This window comes from Protomyctophum parallelum, assembly GCF_964188405.1.
Source record: "Protomyctophum parallelum genome assembly, chromosome: 15".
Classification (NCBI taxonomy): Eukaryota; Metazoa; Chordata; class Actinopteri; order Myctophiformes; family Myctophidae; genus Protomyctophum; species Protomyctophum parallelum.
This window is the reverse complement of record NC_139710.1, coordinates 30,563,338-30,585,879: the sequence shown is the minus strand read 5'-3', so window position 1 is coordinate 30,585,879 and position 22,542 is coordinate 30,563,338. Positions and strand designations below refer to the sequence as shown.

The window sequence follows — 22,542 nt, the reverse complement described above, 5'->3', positions numbered from 1 at the left end:
ATTCTGGCTTGTGTAGGCCTATGCCCTCTCTACGAAACATATCAAGTTGAAATGTCGGGCAGCTTGCAGATTAACCATTTTCAGAAAAGTCCGTAGCCTACATTTAGGCAATAATTAATGTGCTATTGTGCTATTCTCGGCCAATTTTCTACCGATTGTTCTAATTCCAAATGGCCTATATAATCCGTGAAGTGTACATTTTCATTGGGTGTATAATAATGTATTCATAAGAGAGGGAAGAAAAAATAAATAAAAGTGAGTGCGTGTAGGCAACAATGACTTCTCCAGCTGAAGAGGTGTGAACGAGTGGTGCGGGGGTGGGGGGATAAAGGGGGAGAGCGGTCGAATGGGCCGATATAGTCAGACTGAGTAGGAGTGATTTTTTTTCAGCCTTCCTAGTGTTAAAACATGGGTAACATCACTGACATTTTTTTTTAGCCTGTTTTAATGTAGCCTGCTCATAAATAGACTGAAGAGAGGGGACCAGTGACCACCCTCCCCTGTGCCAATGTGGGCACCCGTGCCTGAGGTTTGCTACCCCTGCACTAAGCCACGCCTCCTCCTCCTCCTCCACACAGAGGATCCAACATGGCGCTGCCCATGGAGCTGAGATGTTGGGGAGCGGACTGGAGTCTGCCCTCCGTTCACCCCGAGAGCCTGATCGTCCTGGTAAATACATGATACTAATATACTACAATACTAATAAACATATATATATACTCACCGTCTGCATGGGTGTGGACGCACGCGCCGTGCACGCACGGACCGTGCACAGTCTGCCTTTGAAACGACGTTATTTACAGTTAAAACAAAAACAAATAACCTTCGTTTTTTTTGTTGGGAGTATTATTTCATTAAGGTTATATATAGGCTATAGCTGTTTATTTTAATATCTGGGCTAAAAGCTGCTATGATAGCGTCCCCGTTTTATTAGATGCATTGATTGTTGATGCAAGAAAATACATATTTAATTTTATTTTAAATATAATTGTGATTTCTCAGATAAAGCTAGGGTTGTTTGTCACGAATCCTGAAATATTTAGTTCGCGGTTTCATGACAATAAACGTCATTGTCGTCATGTTGATTGTAAAGTATAATGATTTAATTGTGTGTGTTTTTTTTGGCATTGGAACAACATTTGAACTGAAATGCAGTCATTTGCCATTTCATGCTTTGTAAATAATTCTTACAGCCTCAAGTGTGACTTTTGCTTTTCTTATAGTTAGGAAAGTAAAAGTCATCAAATAAATCCCGTGATAGTCTTTGATCCGAGGCTGTGATAAATAAACCTGAATCCAGTCCAATATTAATTTCACCTTTTAAAATGTAATCTAAATCAGTGGTTCCCAAACCTTTTAATGTCAAGGACCCCCAAATTGACATAAATTATCCCGCGGACCCCCCATTTGAAAAGATATTCCAGGGACCCCCATAAGAGAAGATTTTTACGGCTCTAGCAGTTGATTCTCAAACCGTTTAATTTCAAGGAATTTGATGAATTGAACAATGTGGACCCTGTTGTAAACAAGTGTAATGCTTAATTGGGTCGTCCACTCACAGTTAACAGTCTTTGTATTGAGTTTGTGCTTAAAATGTACTGTAAATTCTACAAACTGTTAATAAATATTTCAATCAATCAATCAAACCCCCAGTTTGACATGCATTAGGCTACGGACCCCCATTTAATGGCAGTTCTATCTCTTTCTGGATAGGACTTTTCTGTGTGGATGTATGGGCTGTCAATCAGATATAGGACTTTTCTGTTTGAAATGTATAGGGCTGTCAGTCAGATAGGACTTTAATGTTTGGATGTATGGGCTGTCAATCAGATATGGACTTTAATTTGTGGATGTATGGGCTGTCAATCAGATAGGACTTTAATGTTTGGATGTATGGGCTGTCAATCAGATAGGACTTTAATGTTTGGATGTATGGGCTGTCAATCAGATATGGACTTTAATGTGTGGATGTATGGTCTGTCAATCAGATAGGACTTTAATGTTTGGATGTATGGGCTGTCAATCAGATATGGACTTTAATTTGTGGATGTATGGGCTGTCAATCAGATAGGACTTTAATGTTTGGATGTATGGGCTGTCAATCAGATAGGACTTTAATGTTTGGATGTATGGGCTGTCAATCAGATATGGACTTTAATGTGTGGATGTATGGTCTGTCAATCAGATAGGACTTTAATGTGTGGATGTATGGGCTGTCAATCAGATAGGACTTTAATGTTTGGATGTATGGGCTGTCAATCAGATAGGACTTTAATGTGTGGATGTATGGGCTGTCAATCAGATAGGACTTTAATGTGTGGATGTATGGGCTGTCAATCAGATAGGACTTTAATGTTTGGATGTATGGGCTGTCAATCAGATAGGACTTTAATGTGTGGATGTATGGGCTGTCAATCAGATAGGACTTTAATGTGTGGATGTATGGGCTGTCAATCAGATAGGACTTTAATGTTTGGATGTATGGGCTGTCAATCAGATAGGACTTTAATGTTTGGATGTATGGGCTGTCAATCAGATAGGACTTTAATGTTTGGATGTATGGGCTGTCAATCAGATAGGACTTTAATGTGTGGATGTATGGGCTGTCAATCAGATAGGACTTTAATGTGTGGATGTATGGGCTGTCAATCAGATAGGACTTTAATGTTTGGATGTATGGGCTGTCAATCAGATAGGACTTTAATGTGTGGATGTATGGGCTGTCAATCAGATAGGACTTTAATGTGTGGATGTATGGGCTGTCAATCAGATAGGACTTTAATGTTTGGATGTATGGGCTGTCAATCAGATAGGACTTTAATGTTTGGATGTATGGGCTGTCAATCAGATAGGACTTTAATGTTTGGATGTATGGGCTGTCAATCAGATAGGACTTTAATGTTTGGATGTATGGGCTGTCACGCGCATAGTCGCATACCCTATACTATTGTATATCAATGTTAATTTAACTCTGAGAGCGAACAAATGGAACCAAATGGACCTGTTTGGACCATTTGTACTCTCTGAGTTACAGACCCATGAGGGTCCATTTGGTTATGTGGTAAATATAGTGTTGTTTTTCCATGTTTAGCTCTAGAAGTCATAACTGTATATACTGTAAACAATGAATCCAGTTTTATTGACCAGCATCAGTGTTTTGTTTTTGGCGGCACATTTTAGTTTAGTCATAGTCTCTTTGAACAGTTTTTTTTCATTTTTCATTTCACATTTTAGTCACCTGGAATGTTCTAGTGTTTAGTCTAGTTTTAGTAGACTAAATATCATACAATTTTAGTCGACTAAATCTACAGTTGATTTAGTCGACTAAAATGTATTTTGGCGCGTAGGTTTTATTGGCCGTTTCGTAGGTTTCAGTGGCCGTTTCGTAGGTTTTAGTGGCCGTTTCATGGTTTTAGTGGCCGTTTCGTAGGTTTTAGTGGCCGTTTCGTAGGTTTCAGTGGCCGTATCGTAGGTTTCAGTGGCCGTTTCGTAGGTTTCAGTGGCCGTTTAGTAGGTTTCAGTGGCCGTTTCGTAGGTTTTAGTGGCTGTTTCGTAGGTTTCAGTGGCGTAGGTTTCAGTGGCCGTTTCGTAGGTTTCAGTGGCCGTTTCGTAGGTTTCAGTGGCCGTTTCGTAGGTTTTAGTGGTCGTTTCGTAGCTGCTGTCGGAACCGTAGACGCTCTCCTCGCTGTAGCACACGTACAGGAAGTAGTCATCGTCGTGGTGCTCCTGGTACAGCGCCCCCATGCTGTAGGAGGCAGTCGGGATGACATCGCCGTTGACCAATAGGAAGAGGGTGTCCTCGGCGCGCAGCGCCACCTTGCTGCGGATCAGGAAGTGGAACTGTCCCGCCGTCATGTCCGACGGCACCAGGAACTTGTTGCGGTCCAGGGGGGGCGGGGCCGAGGCTGCGCGGGCGCCGGGCGCTCGCTCCACGATCACCGGGACCTTGTCGGGGTAGCGCCTCCGCACACGCTCGCCCTCCAAGCGCCGCTGCTCCAACGGGAACTGATGCTTGTATTGGAAGTCCATTTGGTTTGTTGGTAGAGAGAGAGAGAGAGTTGTTAGCTCTGGATACGTTGGTAGAGAGAGAGAGAGTTGTGTTAGCTCTTGATACGTTGGTAGAGAGAGAGAGAGGTGTGTTAGCTCTGGATACGTTATCGATAAGCTCCGACGGAAAGTTTAGCTCCCTCCTGCTTTTATGCCCCGGCGATGACATCATCACCGTGTCAGAGTGATGTCAGTGTGATGTCAGCCCTGACCAAAGCCTCCCAGGCTGCTCCATAATATGGTCACAAAATGGGGCATGCCCAAATATGGGCATAAACTGATGACATCAGGATGTCCATATATGAGCGTGAAGGGGATAGTGACAGATACATAGCTCTCCATATATGGACATATTAGTTGAGCTTGTTGTTATTCATGTCCTCACTGTATGGCCGTATTTTATGGTATCGTTTTAATGTTGTTTTATGCCTTTGCTTTTTCCCCTCTATTGCTCTGTAAAAAGCAGTTTTGAAGGAGTCTAGGGATTCACACGTCTTAGTGGCCGTTGGAACGGCACATTTTAGTGGCGTGGGAGCGAAATTAATTGAACCCCTTTTTTGGCCGAATCTGGGTGGCACAAGGTTTGTTTGAACTCCCTCTGGTGGTGTGGGTGTGAACTCTGTTGACATTAACCCTATCACTGCCTGGTCTTTGTGTTTCAGGCCTACGCCAAGTTCTCTGGGGCAAATATCACAGTTTCTCCTATTGACTGGACATGGAGGACCTGGAGAACAGGTAACGTGTGTGTGTGTGTGTGTGTGTGTGTGCCCGCGTTTTTTGTCAAATCTACTATCAGTGGGTCATAATATCAATATGACATTTGACACAGATCTCAAAGTGTGCTAAACACTCATAAATCACAGATCTCAAAGTGCGCTACACACTCATAAATCACAGATCTCAAAGTGTGCTAGACATTCATAAATGGACACGGAGGACAATAATATCCTGGTCCTCACGAGACAAGTCATTTTTTATCATTCATAAAAATGGAAGTAAAAATAAGTATTTTTTTAAACATAATGCTTGTTAAAACAGTGGTTTTCAACCAGGGGTCCCTGAGGGGGTTCCAGGTGGTCCCCATGTGGTCCGGGGACCACCAGGGGTCCTTGAGGGTCGTAGTGGTCGTAGTGGAGGGTTGATCTCAGTTCATAGAGTGTTTTCCTGTGGTCGTAGTGGAGGGTTGATCTCAGTTCATAGAGTGTTTTCCTGTGGTCGTAGTGGAGGGTTGATCTCAGTTCATAGAGTGTTTTCCTGTGGTCGTAGTGGAGGGTTGATCTCAGTTCATAGTGTTTTCCTGTGGTCGTAGTGGAGGGTTGATCTCAGTTCATAGTGTTTTCCTGTGGCCGTAGTGGAGGGTTGATCTCAGTTCATAGTGTTTTCCTGTGGTCGTAGTGGAGGGTTGATCTCAGTTCATAGAGTGATTTCCTGTGGTCGTGGTGGAGGGTTGATCTCAGTTCATAGAGTGTTTTCTCCTGTGGTCGTAGCGGAGGGTTGATCTCAGTTCATAGTGTTTTCCTGTGGTCGTAGTGGAGGGTTGATCTCAGTTCATAGAGTGTTTTCCTGTGGTCGTAGTGGAGGGTTGATCTCAGTTCATAGAGTGTTTTCCTGTGGTCGTGGTGGAGGGTTGATCTCAGTTCATAGTGTTTTCCTGTGGTCGTAGTGGAGGGTTGATCTCAGTTCATAGAGTGTTTTCCTGTGGTCGTAGCGGAGGGTTGATCTCAGTTCATAGTGTTTTCCTGTGGTCGTAGTGGAGGGTTGATCTCAGTTCATAGTGTTTTCCTGTGGTCGTAGCGGAGGGTTGATCTCAGTTCATAGAGTGTTTTCCTGTGGTCGTAGCGGAGGGTTGATCTCAGTTCATAGAGTGTTTTCCTGTGGTCGTAGTGGAGGGTTGATCTCAGTTCATAGAGTGTTTGTTGTGTTTCTCCTGTGGTCGTAGTGGAGGGTTGATCTCAGTTCATAGAGTGTTTTCCTGTGGTCGTAGTGGAGGGTTGATCTCAGTTCATAGAGTGTTTGTTGTGTTTCTCCTGTGGTCGTAGTGGAGGGTTGATCTCAGTTCATAGTGTTTTCCTGTGGTCGTAGTGGAGGGTTGATCTCAGTTCATAGAGTGTTTTCCTGTGGTCGTAGTGGAGGGTTGATCTCAGTTCATAGAGTGTTTTCCTGTGGTCGTAGTGGAGGGTTGATCTCAGTTCATAGAGTGTTTTCCTGTGGTCGTAGTGGAGGGTTGATCTCAGTTCATAGAGTGTTTTCTCCTGTGGTCGTAGTGGAGGGTTGATCTCAGTTCATATAGTGTTTTCCTGTGGTCGTAGTGGAGGGTTGATCTCAGTTCATAGAGTGTTTTCCTGTGGTCGTAGTGGAGGGTTGATCTCAGTTCATAGAGTGTTTTCCTGTGGTCGTAGTGGAGGGTTGATCTCAGTTCATAGAGTGTTTTCCTGTGGTCGTAGCGTAGGGTTGATCTCAGTTCATAGTGTTTTCCTGTGGTCGTAGCGGAGGGTTGATCTCAGTTCATAGAGTGTTTCAGTGTTTCCTGCAGGAAAAGGTCTTGGCATGATGCTGGGCTTCTGGCTATTAATTAATTAATTAATTTGATTAATAAATTAAGATTACTTTGGATTATTGGGTTAGGGTTAGGGTTAGGGAGGCACTGGGGGACACTGGGGAGGCACTGCAGGGGCACTGGGGAGACACTGGGGGGGGGGCACTAGGGGGACACTGGGGAGGGCCTGGGGAGACATGGGGAGGCACTGGGGGGACACTGGGTTGACACTGGGGGGACACTGGGCAGGCACTGGGGAGGCACTGGGTAGACATGGGGAGGCACTGGGGAGACACTGGGCAGGCACTGGGCAGGCACTGGGAAGACACTGGGGAGGCACTGGGGGGACACTAGGGGGGCACTGGGGAGACCTGGGGGGACACTGGGCAGGCACTGGACAGGCACTGGGAAGACACTGGGGAGGCACTGGGGAGACTTGGGAGACACTGGGGAGGCACTGGGGAGAAACTGCAGCCACTGGGGAGACATTGGGGAGGCACTCAGGGGGACACTGGGCAGACACTGGGCAGGCACTGGGGGAGGTACTGGACATTTCATATCACACACACTATGATTCACTATCCCCCTTTTTTTTGGAAGCTTGGCATGGCGCGATTTATTTCAAGCATGGCGCAGCGCCATGCCAACAACATTGTGCAGGAAACCCTGGTGTTTTCCTGTGGTCGTAGTGGAGGGTTGATCTCAGTTCATAGAGTGTTTGTTGTGTTTCTCCTGTGGTCGTAGTGGAGGGTTGATCTCAGTTCATGGAGTGTTTGTTGTGTTTCTCGTAGCGTCCGTTCCGGAGCTGCTCTGTGGAGACGAGGCGGTGACGGAACCCAAACACATCCTCAACGTCATGAGGAAGCAGGTGAGGAGGTTTTAGTCGACTAAATCAACTGTAGATTTAGTCACAAACCAACAACACTTGACGGAACCCAAACACATCCTCATGAGGAAGGAGGTGAGGGAACCCTGTCCAGTGTTGTTTTCGTCGACTAAAACTAAGACGAAAAACGTCCGTCGACTACCTTTTTTCACTGACTAAAACTAAATGGAAACTAGAACTGCACTCTGTCGAGTGCATACTTGCTTGTTGCACACTAGTAGGCCATAAATGGCCAACTAGTGCGCAAGCAGAGCGCGCAAGTCCTTTCGACCGCTGTAAACTGTCAAATCTCAGTATCTCTGTGAAGGAACGTTTGAAATGTATAATTTTTAGATGTAACTATTTGCTACCTACCTACTTTATGCATATAAACACCTAGTATTATTAAGTATGATTCAAGTTTCTATCTATATAAGTTTGGGTGAAGAGCTAGTCATACATATACACACCACGTACTCTGGTCCCAGCAGATCAGGCACAACTTGCTATTTTATTTTTTACTGATTATGTATAATAGTATACGTATGACTAGCTCTAAATGATGACGTAAGAGATATGGTCATTTGTGGTCGTTTGGTCCCAGCAAAGCAGGCATATACTATATAGGCATATACTATATATAGTATATATATAGTATATAGGCATATACTATATACGTATACATATATACTATATAGAGTGTGTAGTTGTAAGTTGATTAGCGGTATACTGTGGTTACTTTGTGCCAAAATCCGTGACAGCTGTCCCGCCATTTGATGTTTATGCAAGAAAACAGCAAATCTGTGCCTGGTTTGCTGGGACCAAACGACCACAAATGACCATATTTCTTACGTCATCATTAAGAGCTAGTCATACATATACACACCACGTACTCTGGTCCCAGCAGATCAGGCACAATTTGCTATTTAATTTTTTACTGATTATGTATATAGTATACACATATATACTCTATACTCTATACTGTATAAAGTGTGTAGTTGTAAGTTGATTAGCGGTATACTGTGGTTACTTTGCGCCAAAGACTGTGACAGCTGTCCCGCCATTTGATGTTTATGCAAGAAAACAGCAAATCTGTGCCTGGTTTGCTGGGACCAAACGACCACAAATGACCATATTTCTTACGTCATCATTAAGAGCTAGTCATACATATACACACCACGTACTCTGGTCCCAGCAGATCAGGCACAATTTGCTATTTAATTTTTTACTGATTATGTATATAGTATACACATATATACTCTATACTCTATACTGTATAAAGTGTGTAGTTGTAAGTTGATTAGCGGTATACTGTGGTTACTTTGCGCCAAAAACTGTGACAGCTGTCCCGCCATTTGATGTTTATGCAAGAAAACAGCAAATCTGTGCCTGGTTTGCTGGGACCAAACGACCACAAATGACCATATTTCTTACGTCATCATTAAGAGCTAGTCATACATATACACACACCACGTACTCTGGTCCCAGCAGATCAGGCACAATTTGCTATTTTATTTTTACTGATTATGTATATAGTATACGTATGACTAGCTCTAAATGATGATGTAAGAAATTTGGTCATTTGTGGTCATTTGGTCCCAGCAAAACAGGCACAGATTTGATGTTTTTCTGCATAAACATCGAATGGCGGGACAGCTGTCACGGCGGAAGAGACCGGGCGAAAACATTACTTGCGCGCTCTGCTTGCGCAAGTAACTACATGAAAACTAAGCTATTTTCTGTCGTCCGATTCGTTGTACTGTCTTCTGATTGGTTGTTTCCTCAGGGGTTGAATGCAGACGTTGATCTGTCTTCTCATTGGTTCTCTCCTCAGGGGTGTAATGCAGACTTTGACCTATCGTCGCGGCAGGGCGCTGATACCCTGGCTTACATCGCCCTATTGGAGGAGAAGCTCCGCCCCGCCCTGGTAAGAAGCTACGCCGCCCCCCCGCCCTGGTAACCAATCAACACTTAACAATGATTCAACATAGCTCCGCCCCCCCCGCCCCGGTCACTAATACTTAACCCATTTAGACCTTAAAGCTAAATCATGACCGCTTTCTGAAAAAATCACACCCGTGTGAACTGAGTGGTGCAACTCCCCTCTCCCCCCTCCTCTCCTCTCTCTCTCTCTCTCTGTCTCTCTCTCAATAGCAGGCAACAGTGCAGCACTAATACTATCTCTCTCTCTCTGTTTCTGGCACAACAGCGCCCCTACTGGTACTCATAGTCATATACTGGTGCTCATGGCCACATAGGTACATAGTAACATAGGTGAACACAGACATTGCTGTTCCTTGGAGTGGTTGCACCACTCAAAAACCCTATGTTAAATTATAACGATAATGAATAGCAGGCAAAGTTATTTTGTCTTTGTTTATTTAACTAGCCCTTACCCGTTGTGCAATATTGCCCCCCCCCCCCTTGTGGCCGTGGGGGATACTGCGCCTAGTACATTCACTAATTAATTAATTATTAATCATTAATGTGTTGAATCGAAAAAAGGGCTTCATTACGCCCTCCATATTATTATGGTCAATGCCTGTGTGAAAAGTGGGAGTGATTGGTGCAGCCGGTGATGAGCTACGGCAGTGACAGACAGACATTCAGACATTGACTGAATTATAGTATGATGATATGGATAATTAATGAATGAGCTTATAGGCAGCTCTGCTGCTTCATTGATTTGGCTCAGGTTTGTGTAAACATACTGGCATGATGTATTCTGTCTGGTGCTAGGACTCTGGTGCAACGCACAGGTCCTCGCTCTGGTGAGAGCAGGAGTGGACCTAGTGAGACGTAGGAGGGGCCCGGACAGGTGTCAACCCACAGAGCCTAGTCCTTCCATGTGCCAGAAGTGTACCTCCCAGCCCTGGCAGAGTAGTTCTGGAGTAGTTCCAACGGATTGTGTGCCCCTGGTTTTTCCCTAGTGGGACTGATTGAGGGTAGCTACTGGGACGTAAGTCGGGACTTGATCACTCCCGGCTGGGTCGCCTGAGGGAGGGGTATGATGTTGAGAGACCCGAAACCCCGTTGACCTCAGGATACATCACTGAGGATACGTCCCAGGTGCATCCATGCCATGTTTTTTTTGTTATATTCAGTTATTTGGCATTATTTGGTACAATTCCAGTAGTATAAACATTTTAAATGGCTGTCATATACAGCCTTCATTCAGTCACACAAAACACTTTTAAAAATAGACTTGACAAATTTTGGTCAACACAATATTGTTTGTTAACTACAAACTGGTAAATGTGGGACTTTGTAACTTATGTATATTATGTATAAGAAAGAAAAATTTGCAGGTCCGCCTTCAGAACGGAAACCCCTTTTGGTGTTTTAAGCATTGTTATACTTTAGCTATTGAAAAATAGCAGATCTACAAGCTCATAGCACGGCACCGAGTGCCGTGCTATGAGCTTGTAGGTCTGCTATTTTTTGAAAAATCGTGAAAACGTTTGAACTCAAATCGTTTTTAACTCCCTGGAACAACATCTTTTCAGATGGGGGTCGGCGGCCAATTACATATAATTTTTGGGTTCCTTGACATGAAATATTGAGAACCACTGACATAGAAACATGAGGTATTTCAGAAAACTGTCCGGATTTAGAAGACATTTTTTAAATGTCGAAGTCAGACCTAAATGGGTATATATATATATATATATATATATATATATATATATATATATATTCTTTTGAAATTATGTTTCAATCAAAATGACCAATGGACTGTCCCCATGAAGTGACCAGAGTTGTTGTGACTCATCTACGTGTGTGTGTGTGTGTGTGTGTGTGTGTGTGTGTGTGTGTGTGTGTGTGTGTGTGTGTGTGTGCGTGTGCGCACGCGCGCGTCCTGTAGTTGCACACCTTCTGGGTCGACGCTGAGAACTACGCCAACGTGACGCGGCCGTGGTTCGCCTCCCGCTCGCCCTTCCCCCTCAACTTCCTGGTCCCCGCTCGCCACGCCGGCCACGCCCTCTCCCACATCCTGTTGACCCGCGGAGGGGCGGGGCCTCTGCACACCGTCACCGAGGTGGAGGGCAAGGTAAAGAGTAGAGAGCGCCCCCTGGTGGCTGCCCGTCAAAGAACTCCTTTTCTTTTTTTTTTATCCCATGATTTCGTAACCCATTTCTCACCCCAGTGTCAATTATCTAATGTGATCCTGGGCTCTACACACCCTCCACCAACCTAGTCCCCATATATGGGGGACAAGGGGAGAGCAACGGACTTGAACTCATGCTTCCTTCATGCCTGAGTGTCCAAGTTGCTCCTTTACACCTGACAGGGGGGAGTTTCCCTGGTTGGACGTAGCGCGTGGAAGGAACACGTTATTCCAACCAGTTCCTTTCCCCTCCATCAGGCGCCCCGGCTGGCCAGGGGGAGACAGTTTAGAGACCAGGATTACTGCAACTCCACACAGAAAGGCCCTTTCGCCAAACCCCGCCTCGGGGAGTTATTTTCTAATTCATTAGAAAATAACTCCTTTTCTAATTAATTATGTCATAGACGTGGGCAACATGCGCCCCCCCTTCCCCTCCAGCAATTGCCAAATGCATTTGAAATTGAATTCAAAGGTTAGTCGAAGGTACAGTGGGAGTTTGTTCCACGCCGTCGGCCCCTAGAAGCAGAAAGCTGCTGAACTGTATTTTTTAGTTGCTATTTCTTTAGGCAAAGCGAGCAGGCCAGCAGTGGAAGACCTTAGAGGCGGTTTAGGACATATTTAGGCAGGCAGTCATGTAGGTAGGAAGGTTTGGGACATATCTAGGCAGGCAGTCATGTAGGTAGGAAGGTTTGGGACATATCTAGGCAGGCAGTCATGTAGGTAGGAAGGTTTGGGACATATTTAGACTTTTTATACAGTAGATCTAATGAATATCAAAGTATAAAAAATAAAGAAATACAGCAACACAAAACCTGTATGGTACGCTAAGGCTGCAACAACGAATCGATTAAATCGATAAAAATCGATAATTAAATTCGTTGCCAACAAATTATCTTATCGATTATTATCGCGAGTGTTTTCCAACATTAAAATGTAACGTAAAGCTGCTTTCTTTTTACCGTTCCGTAACGGCACTAGGCTGAACGAACAATATGCAACGGGTCGGTATAAACACAACACAGGGCGCGTTCGGAAATAGCGCACTGAGCGCAATGTGCAATGCAAACTAATAGGCTATTGCGCTCCCGGTGTGCATTTCCAAACGCACCCACAATATTGTCTTGAACGTGACCAGAGCGCCCGGTCCGCATCTACCCCTCTCTCTCCCAACTAACTTCAGTCTCCCCCACACACACACACACACACACACAGAGAGGGAGAGCGTCAGCTCTGTGGCTGCGATGATCTGCTTGCAAAATGCCCCAAACAGGTCCCAAAACATAGCATTTGTGAGCACAGCCACTGTCCATATTTGTTTGTCTTATGACAAAAAATGCTCCACAATGTCTGAATCTGTGAGCTTGCAGGCTGTCTACGACGAGCACTATAGCAGTGTAGCTTGCTAACGATCGTTAGCTCCTCATTTGTTCCACCTGTGTAATCACAGCAGCGCATTGAAGTGGGCACAGGGCAAAAATCTCCGTGAACTGAACGTTTTTTGCTTAATGATTTATTCAGTGCTGTTTAACTTTAGCAATATGTGATACTAGAGCCTAGACCCTAGAGAACATGCCAATATGGCTGCTATAAGAACGGTTTCCCCTATCAGCTAGCATGCTACTTAATTGTAACTTGTGTGCACTGTGTGTGTGTGTGTGTGTGTGTGTGTGTGTGTGTGTGTGTGTGTGACTGTGTGCGTGCGTGCGTGTCCACACAGACTGTGTAGGACAGTGGTTCTCATAGTGGGTGTTCCAGCTACATTATAGATAGTTAGGAAGTAAACCAAGTGGACCCTAAAGGGTCTGTAACAGAGAGTGCAAAAATGGAACCAAATGGACTCACAATTGATTTTACCATAGAAATAAAAAAATAAAAATTGGGGTCCCAGAGATAGAAATGGAAAGAGACAGTCAGCTATACACGGTCAACATTACAGATTACAGTATCATTACAAGTAGGAATGGCAATGAAATCAAATTGGATAAAAAAGGGGGTAAAATATTAATTTTGAATGAGTATTCATTTTTATTGTCTTTATTGTTAGTGTTTATATGCCTAAAATAATTTGAAGCTCATTTTTTTAAGTAATTGCAAAAAGGTGCCATAATCCGATTCATCGATTCATCGTTTAAATAATCGGCCGATGAATCGATTATGAAATTAATCGTTAGTTGCAGCCCTATGGTACGCACACACACACACACACACACACACACACACACACACACACACACACACACACACTATAACCACCGCGTCTCTACTCTCCGGAATAATCCTTAGCTTTCTTGCTATGCTGTCAAGGAAAAGGAGTCTGTGTTGCAGAACTGGTGATTTAATAAACAAAATAATAATTAAAAAAAGGACAAACGTGATCAGCCAGGGTTCTAATTCTGTATCCAACCTCCGTAGTGAACAACAAAGTAATATCTCTCTTCCTCTTAATAATGCGACCGCTTCCCTGCACACCAGAACACAAAGTAAACACAAGATATCCCATAATACTCCTCGTCCCAGCCTCAGCCCGCCAACACAGTTAAAGGAACAATCCCCCTGTATATACCTTAGGGTTACAACACACACACACACACACACACACACACACATAATGAATGACATGGTGCACGTCTTGTTTGTCTCCCTCCGTAGATCTACAGCGAGGCCAAGGAGTGTCTGAACCTGATCTCCCACCGGCTGGGAACGGCCGACTACTTCTTTGGAAACACGTAAGTTCACCTCATCCATCTTCAACCGCTTATCCGTAGTCGGGTCGCGGGGGCAACAGAGAGAGAGAGGTGTGGGGGGGGGGGGGGGGGGGGGGGAGTTTCACCACTCAGTTCACACAGGTGTGATTTTCTTTAAGATGAAAGAGTATTTGAAGTGATCAAACTAGCGATAGGGAAATACAAGTTTAGAGTCATCTTCCAGAAACGTGAACGGTCTCCGTTAAATGTCACGACGTCTTCAGCTGGTCTGGCCCTAAAAAAACATCATCGTTACATCACATGATCTTCGTCTTGAGATTGTATTTGTGTTTTTTATTCCTTGAGGTAGTGAGCCAAGGAAACGAGGTAGTGAGCAATTTACAATTTAGGCATTTATCAGACGCTCTTAATCCAGAGCGACTAACATTAAGCAAGAACAAAAAAGCATGGGAATACATCACATAAAAACATTTATCATGAAACATGCGTAAGCTAAGAAAGTAACAGTGGAATATCTATATAATGAAACTATACATATTTACTATACTATGCTATACATATGTACTATGACGTGCTATGACTACATACAATGCAATTATAGTGCTGTCTACGTAACATGCTATAAGTCTGTATCAAATGCTATCTAAGTCTACAGAAATGCTATCTAAGGGGGTAGGGTAAGTGCTATGGGCCATGATGGAGTCTGAAAAGGTGGGTTTTCAGACTACGGCAGAAGATTGGGAGTGATGCTGCAGTTCTGACTGCAATGGGAAGTGCATTCCACAGTTTTGGAGCCAGAAGGGAGAAGAGTTTGGGACGTGTGGAGCGTTGTCCCGGCGTTTTTAGTGAGGGAGCCAAGGAACTGAAGTGAAAAGAACCCCCCCCCCCCCCCCTAACATCTGCCTCCGCAGCAGACATAAACTCAGGAAGTCTCGCCACGCCCTGATGAAGCGACAGAATCCACGGTGGCGAAAAAACCACAAAGAATCCTAAACAATACTTTTATTTATTATAATATTATTTGTATTACCAGAAGAAGAAGGGAATGGAAGACGTAGCTCGGCAACAATGCAGTGTGGCTGGAATGAGATGAGCGCTGCTGCCACATGGCCGAGGAGGGGAACCGGGGGCCATTGACCATTTGCAGACCCCGGCCATGTTTCCATCAGAGTTTGGAAGCACTCGTTTTCAGTAAAGCTAACGTCCTGCTGCCTCCAGCATTATGTGCTAATTCACTAATCACTAATAATAGTGATATCTAACGAGCGCTTCCAAACTCCAGCACTTAAAAAAATAATCACCTGCAAGGACACAAAGTAGCTCCTCATAACAACATGTCTGCAGGGGATTTTTATGAAACAAACACTGAGGATATAAAGAGGATAATTCAAGCTTTCCGTAACAGCTGCAATGTTGATGAGTTTAACATTGTTTAAAGTTTAAAGTTGTTTATTCAGTGATTTCACTCAAAAAACCTTAGGTTTCGTTTTTGGCTGGGACCTAAGCCTTTCATCCAATCAGGATAGAGAGCCAAAAATGAAACCTAAGGTTTTTTGACCCCCAGGGGTTAACTGGGGACAGGGAGGAACTCCTTATATGGTCAGCACACTCTATAGTAGAGAGGATTATCACAACAAAACAAAAAAATAAGTGATATTTGAATTAAGTGAAATCACTGAATATACCTTTAATTACAATCAGACAGGACTTTTCTGTCTGAATGAATGGGCTGTCTATATGGGAAGTTCCACCTTGTTAGCACCTTGCCATTAACTTATATGGTAAGATGGTCCGCGGTCGGTCTGCATATGGAGAATCTTCTTTTCGCAGGACGTTTTTGGGAAGAGGAGTGCTTGTTTTTGCTACCTTAACTCTCCCCCCAGGCCATCCAGTCTCGATGCCTTCGTGTTTGGCTTCGTGGCTCCCCTCCACAAGGCCGTCCTCCCCAGCAGCGGGCTGCAGAGTCACCTCAGACAGCTGGTCAACCTCACCTGCTTCTGTGACTCCGTGCTGCGCGTCCACTTCAGCCCCGGGAGCAGCAGCAACGGTAACCACGGTAACACTGAACCAATGGGACACACTTCATTAGAACATATTATATATATATATAGCCGATCTACAAGCTCAATATGGGCGGAGCAGATGCGACGCCTTTTGAGCTTGTAGATCGGCAGTTTTTTTGCTACTTTCTGAATTGGAATCTTGAAAAGTAACATTTTAGCACACACTATACGCACACTTACACTCTTCTCTCTCTGTCTGTGTCTGTGCGCGTGTGTGTGTCTGTGCGCGTGTGTGTGTGTGTGTGTGTGTGTGCGTGTGTGTGTGCGTGCAGCTGGTCCTCCTGTTCAGGAGGCTGTTGATGCCAACCTACTGAAACTAACTCAGCTTGTAAACAAGGAATCCAACCTGATCGAGAAGGTATCATCTTTGTGTCTGTGCGTGCGTTTGTGTCTATGTGTCTGTGCGTGCGTTTGTGTCTGTGTGTCTGTGCATGCGTTTGTGTCTGTGTGTCTGTGCGTGCGTTTGTGTCTGTGTGTCTGTGTGTGTGTGTGTGCGCGTGTGTGTGTGCGTGCGCGCATGCTCCAAACCGACTGTGCGCGTTTGTTGTTTCAGATGGACGATAACCTGCGCAGCAGCCCTCAACACAAACCTCGCCGACCACACCCCAAACCCAGCCTGGCCAATGAGAGCAGCCGACCAGACCCCAAACTAATACCCTGAGTTCCCGCCCCCAACACCCCCACCCACCCCCTCCCCCCCATCAGCCATGAGCCTCCCAGTCATTTTCAGTCATGATGATGATATTTCCAAGATGTTGATTTTTGAAAGAAATACGGATTAGAGTAAGTTGGAAAGATCTCGATGGCTGTGTGTGTGCGTGTGTGTGTGTGTGTGTGCGCGTGCGTGCGCATGTGTGCGTGCACGTGAGCAAAGTGGTGCAGAAAAGGAGAGTTTCCGAACATTGAGAGACACGAAGGTGACCCAGCGAGCGCTTCGGTTATTCGAAAACAGCCGATCTGCAACTTGTAGATCTACTGTTTTTGAAAGGATTGTGGAAGAACGTCTGGGCCAGTTTTCCCCCCTGTGATTTTCCACGTGCCCTGCAGGGTTTCAGTGCCCTGCAGGGTTTCAGTGCCCTGCAGGGATTCAGTGCGCTGCAGGGTTTCAGTGCCCTGCAGGGTTTCAGTGCGCGGGCCAACACTGATATTTTCCCAAATTGGTACCGCCTAAGGCAGGGTTCCCCAATTAATTAATTTTCCTCAAGGGCCATATTTTAACTAGGGCACCAGGCTGTGGGCACGCGCGAGGTCGAGGTGTTGCCAGCGCAAGACCCCATTTGAAAAGGATGCCCAGTTTGACATGCATAGGGGCTACTGACCCCCATTTAATGCCATTTATATCTGGGGGAAATTCCTCCATGGGCAGCGCTACAAGGGGCCGCAAATGGCCCGCAGGCCGCCTATTGGAGCCCTGGCCATATGTGACCCACCGTGAATGGGAAACTGTCATTGGAATTATTATTAATTTCCGTTTTTTCATGTCATAGTTTTCCTCTTCGATGGAACACTAACGTATTGTTTCGTATCATAAGATATTTAGATGTAAGCTGCATTTTGAAACACAGACGCAGACTAACTAACGTCTGTCCACTTGACTTCGCTGAGGATCATCATAAGGTTGAAAATCGCTCCTCCTTCCTTCTAAATTAACATGGATTATTTCCAAGCCTGCGTTGTGCTGTGGTTTGAATCAGTGGCGTGCACAGACATTTAGAGGGGCAGGACAGTGGCGTGCACAGACATTTAGAGGGGCAGGACAGGGGCGTGCACAGACATTTAGAGGGGCAGGACAGTGGCGTGCACAGACATTTAGAGGGGCAGGACAGGGGCGTGCACAGACATTTAGAGGGGCAGGACAGGGGCGTGCACAGACATTTAGAGGGGCAGGACAGGGGCGTGCACAGACATTTAGAGGGGCAGGACATTTGCGTGCACAGACATTTAGAGGGGAGGGACAGTGGCGTGCACAGACATTTAGAGGGGCAGGACAGTGGCGTGCACCGACATTTAGAGGGGCAGGTGGCGCTTGTACAGTGCGTGGAACCGGCCGGTTGCCTTAATAGCGTGAGATTGATAGATTTTGAGGTCCTAAATAATATATTAGAAGCTTCTTATCAAGAATTGATTAATGTCACCATGGTCCATATAACCGAGACCTAAATATGGCCGTGTCTGGTCGGGGGTAATGCCGAGGAGATAGAGACAGAAATATCTCTCCTTGAGCACAAGTGTAGAACCGGCGGTCGGTAGCAGATCTTGATATAGTATCCGAGGTCTGCTACGTGATCTGGGTCCGTCTTAGCTTAATCCGTCGTAACTTGCGTAGGCATTGATATTTATGGTGTTGGGATGTCAGGCGTTGATGTCACTCTGACGCCCCGGTTATGATGTCAGAGAGGCGTCGTGTCAGAGAGGCACTCCGTTCCTTCGTAACAGTCCACATGCTGTACAGTGTACAGGGCACATTGCCAAAAGGGCAGGGGGGTCGTGTATCTGTGCACGCCACTGGTTTCAATGATTCTCCTTCACTGGTTCTCCTCCTATCCATTGCACCAATGAGGTTGAAACACACACATAGATCTATATATACTGTTGTACGTATGACTTCTTCTCTAGAGGAATAATCTCTATTTTGCTATTATATGCTCTCGCCTTCCTTCCTGTTTGAACTGACCGTTTTCTTCCTCGTTTTCTTGTCACTGTACATAATTTTCCAACAGTTAGTTTTAACTTTTTTTTGTTGCACATTTTATTCACCTGGATAACGATATTTTAGTTTGCTAGTAGTGTTGGGATCCTTCTTAGCGTTCCAATTCCTTCAACGGTTCACTTTAACCATTTCCTAGATATATTTGGAAATATGTACTGTCGTCATAATCGAAACACAAAGTCAATCATACATAATAAGGTCCAGGGACCTTACCGGTCTGTAACTCTGAGAGTGTACAAATGGAACCTAATGGACCCTTACAGGTCTGTAACTCTGCATACTGTCAGAGAGATGCCGTTGAAATATAAAAATATGAGTACTTGAATTGTGTAGCAAACGTGACGACGATGCCCGACGTACAGTACCAGCTCTATATGCAGTAAAATATATAGAATAATCAAATGTGGAATCGATTCCTGTTCCTCAATGTTGGATCCCAGCTCTAGTTGCTAGATGGACAAAGGGAACGGAACGGTAATACTAAACGAATTGTGGAAGTGGATAGCGTTACGCGCTATGCTAACAGTCTAGTAATACTAAACAAATGGTGTTGTGCGTTTTTTTTTTCAGAAAGGGAATATCGTTTGTTTCAATAGTTTGTCTCTGGTCTCCGACGCGAGTTGAACAAGTGCATTATCGACAATTATCCATCCAACGTTGTTTTCGTAATTTTTTTCCCCGTTTTTCTCCGTGTGTCAAATTCACGTGTTGTTTTTTGTAAAGTAATTTTGTAAGACAGCGTTGTTGTTCTTTTTGACATAACGTGTGTGCTGCTGTATTGTTTTTGTTTGCTGTGCCTGTCTTTACATTTGCCTGATCGTAAACCACGGAAAACCTAGACATTCTTTGACCTACGTTCACCCCCCCCTACACCAAATCGCAGGAAAATCGTCGATCTGCAATAAGCTTGTAGATCAGCGATTTCCACTGATTGTCTTTCCCATTTTGCTGCTTCGCCCATCATGAAGACCTGAGACCAGATTCTACAAAATGTCATCCTGACAGTTTTCTGAAAAACTTAATCAGGATCGTCTGTATTTGGCCACCGGGCCCACATCTGAAAATATGTTGTTCCAGGAAACCCCCTCACAGAAGCCAAGATATGAGTTAAAAAACCCTTTTGCTGTGAAAGAATATATATTATTCAAAGATTTGCACGCATTTTTCACAAAAATAGCAGATCGACTACAAGCTGTGAGCTTGTATATCTGCTATTTATCAATAGCTAAGGTATAAAATAATGTCCCAGGTCTTTAATGAATGGCTTAATGTCTGTCCCTATTCGGCAGAATGTCTGCCACGCCCAGGAAAGAGGCGCTGTCTCTGGGGTCACGTGGTTTACGTCAGCAAGTGGTTTTCATGTTCTGCCTTTTTGACACTTTAATTTGAACATTTAAAGTTTAATCCGAGTCCGTTTGGTTGTAGAGACGGTGTTCCTAGGAGCGCTACTCATGTTTGTGAGTGTCTAGTCTCGCGTTACCAGACTGCTGCCTCTCGCAGTTTCCAAATGCTTCCGTCATACAGTCTGGAGCAACGGAAGAGCTGTCATGAGTAAAATATAAATGCTTCCGTCATACAGTCTGGAGCAACGGAAGAGCTGTCATGAGTAAAATATAAAGCGGAAGTGGAGCCTCCTCCCCACTTCTCCACTTCTGTTTCGTCTTCACATTTATCTTACATTTCCTAATATAAATAGAAATCATCTAAGCATGCATGTATAGCTTGTTGCTTAGCAGAAATGGAAATAAAATAAATAAATGATAAAGATATTTTAAAATATATTTTCGTGAACGGAAATGGCAGCTTCCTTACTCGGATTTCACGAGGTGTAGTTCCAGAGACTATATAGCATTCAGGAGCTGTAGTTCCAGACTCTATATAGCATTCTGTAGTTCCAGACTCTATATAGCATTCAGGAGCTGTAGTTCCAGACTCTATATAGCATTCTGTAGTTCCAGACTATATAGCATTCAGGAGCTGTAGTTCCAGACTCTATATAGCATTCTGTAGTTCCAGACTCTATATAGCATTCTGTAGTTCCAGACTCTATATAGCATTCATGAGCTGTAGTTCCAGACTCTATATAGCATTCTGTAGTTCCAGACTCTATATAGCATTCAGGAGCTGTAGTTCCAGACTCTATATAGCATTCTGTAGTTCCAGACTCTATATAGCATTCAGGAGCTGTAGTTCCAGACTATATAGCATTCGGAGATTGTGCAATAGTTGTCTGGCTACGTGAGACTAGAGAGTGTCTGGTTTGAAGAATGTGACTACTGTACTTGACGGTTGAGCCGAATTGAAAGATTTCATAATAAACATATAGTTCCAAAACCTCTTGGAGTGTCAACGTGTGAGCTGCTTTATTGAAGGCGTTGTGAGTGAGATTGCTGTGAGAATATTAAGTGTTAATATTAGCTATTGTGTCGATCGTCACTTCCACTTGTTTGTTCTGTAGCCGTGTTGGTTTTGGCAGCAAATTTCTATTTTAGTTTAGTCATAGTCTTTGAAATGAAACTTAATTTAGTTTTAGTCATATTTTAGTCACCTGGAATGTTTTAGTGTTAGTCTAGTTTTAGTCGACTAAAGTGTCTTGTTGATTACAGTACAGTACACAGTTGATTAGTCGACTGAAATGTATTTAGGCGGGCCTTGATGCCGCCATAATGACTGATTTTACACATGCTGAAAATAGCAGAGCGACACGTTGTGAGCTTGTAGATCGGCTATTTTCAGCATGCAACCAAGTGTAAAATGACTTTTTTAGTCTTTTTTTAGGCGTTTTCCTCTGAGCTACTGTAGGTACAGCTGGTGCATCGAGCATCCCTACTATTTAACACTTATTCTAACGAAACAAAAAACAATATCACTTACAATTACATCACCTTTTAACCCATTCTGAACGGGAACCCCTTTTGGTGTTAGCATCATGTTAGCTATTGAAAAATAGCAGATCTACAAGCTGACAAGAACGACTGACATAGAAACATAGATTTTTCAGAAAACAGACATTTTTAGGTCAGAATGGGTTAAAGGAAACAAATAATCATTTTGGAAAAAAAGAGCGTGCCGTTTTTATTTTATTTGGGGGATAGAGTGAGACGCCTGTTGTTCTGGAGGACAGACCGGTCTTTGTTTGGTTCTGCAGAACCTGTAGTTAAAAAAACAAAACAACGATGCAAACCTGACCTGAGCTCACATACTGTCCAAGGCATCCAAGTGTTTAACAGGCCTGCCGCCTGTTAGCAGCACACAAACGGCTTGTAAAAACTACACAATCTGCTGAATTATGTGTGTTTCTTATTTTTTTATCCCACGATTTTGTAACCCATGTTTCACCCCTGTGTCAATTATCTAATGTGATCCTGGGCTCTACACACCCTCTGCCAACCTAGTCCCCATATATGGGGAACAAGGGGAAAGCAACGGACTTGAACTCATGCTTCCTTCATGCCTGAGTGTCCAAGTTGCTCATACAGATACAAAACTCATACAGGACATAAGCCCT

At 44.3% G+C, this 22,542-nt stretch overlaps 2 protein-coding genes across 5 annotated transcripts; one reads left to right on the top strand and one right to left on the bottom strand.

Annotated features, from left to right (window-relative positions):
• Positions 1-542: 542 nt before the first annotated feature.
• On the top strand, positions 543-21,359 carry mtx3 (metaxin 3). Of its 4 annotated transcripts, none has more exons than XR_014570389.1 (10): positions 543-669; positions 4,710-4,782; positions 7,375-7,451; positions 9,283-9,375; positions 11,314-11,499; positions 14,206-14,282; positions 16,145-16,317; positions 16,597-16,682; positions 16,878-20,860; positions 20,954-21,359. XR_014570389.1 is itself a non-coding variant. In XM_083784369.1 (9 exons), the coding sequence occupies exons 1-9, from the start codon at positions 589-591 to the stop codon at positions 16,983-16,985; spliced, it is 945 nt and encodes a 314-aa protein (XP_083640495.1). In that variant the 5' UTR covers positions 543-588; the 3' UTR covers positions 16,986-21,359. The 4 variants fall into 4 exon arrangements, 2 of the variants coding, with proteins under 2 accessions (XP_083640495.1, XP_083640494.1); XR_014570390.1 differs by having other exon boundaries at positions 20,894-21,359; XM_083784369.1 differs by having other exon boundaries at positions 16,145-16,308; positions 16,878-21,359.
• LOC310872667 (gamma-aminobutyric acid receptor-associated protein-like) lies at positions 3,508-4,029 on the bottom strand (the record flags this gene model as incomplete). Its single annotated transcript, XM_083784711.1, has 1 exon — positions 3,508-4,029. The coding sequence occupies one exon, from the start codon at positions 4,027-4,029 to the stop codon at positions 3,508-3,510; it is 522 nt and encodes a 173-aa protein (XP_083640837.1).
• Positions 21,360-22,542: the final 1,183 nt, after the last annotated feature.

What these genes read in the sequence shown, in the direction of transcription:
- mtx3 (XM_083784368.1), top strand. Translation starts at nt 589, where the DNA reads ATGGCGCTGCCCATGGAGCTGAGATGTTGGGGAGCGGACTGGAGTCTG. An exon ending in CCGAGAGCCTGATCGTCCTG is followed by an intron (nt 670 to 4,709) that starts GTAAATACATGA and finishes TTTGTGTTTCAG; the next exon opens with GCCTACGCCAAGTTCTCTGG. An exon ending in AATCCAACCTGATCGAGAAG is followed by an intron (nt 16,683 to 16,877) that starts GTATCATCTTTG and finishes TTGTTGTTTCAG; the next exon opens with ATGGACGATAACCTGCGCAG.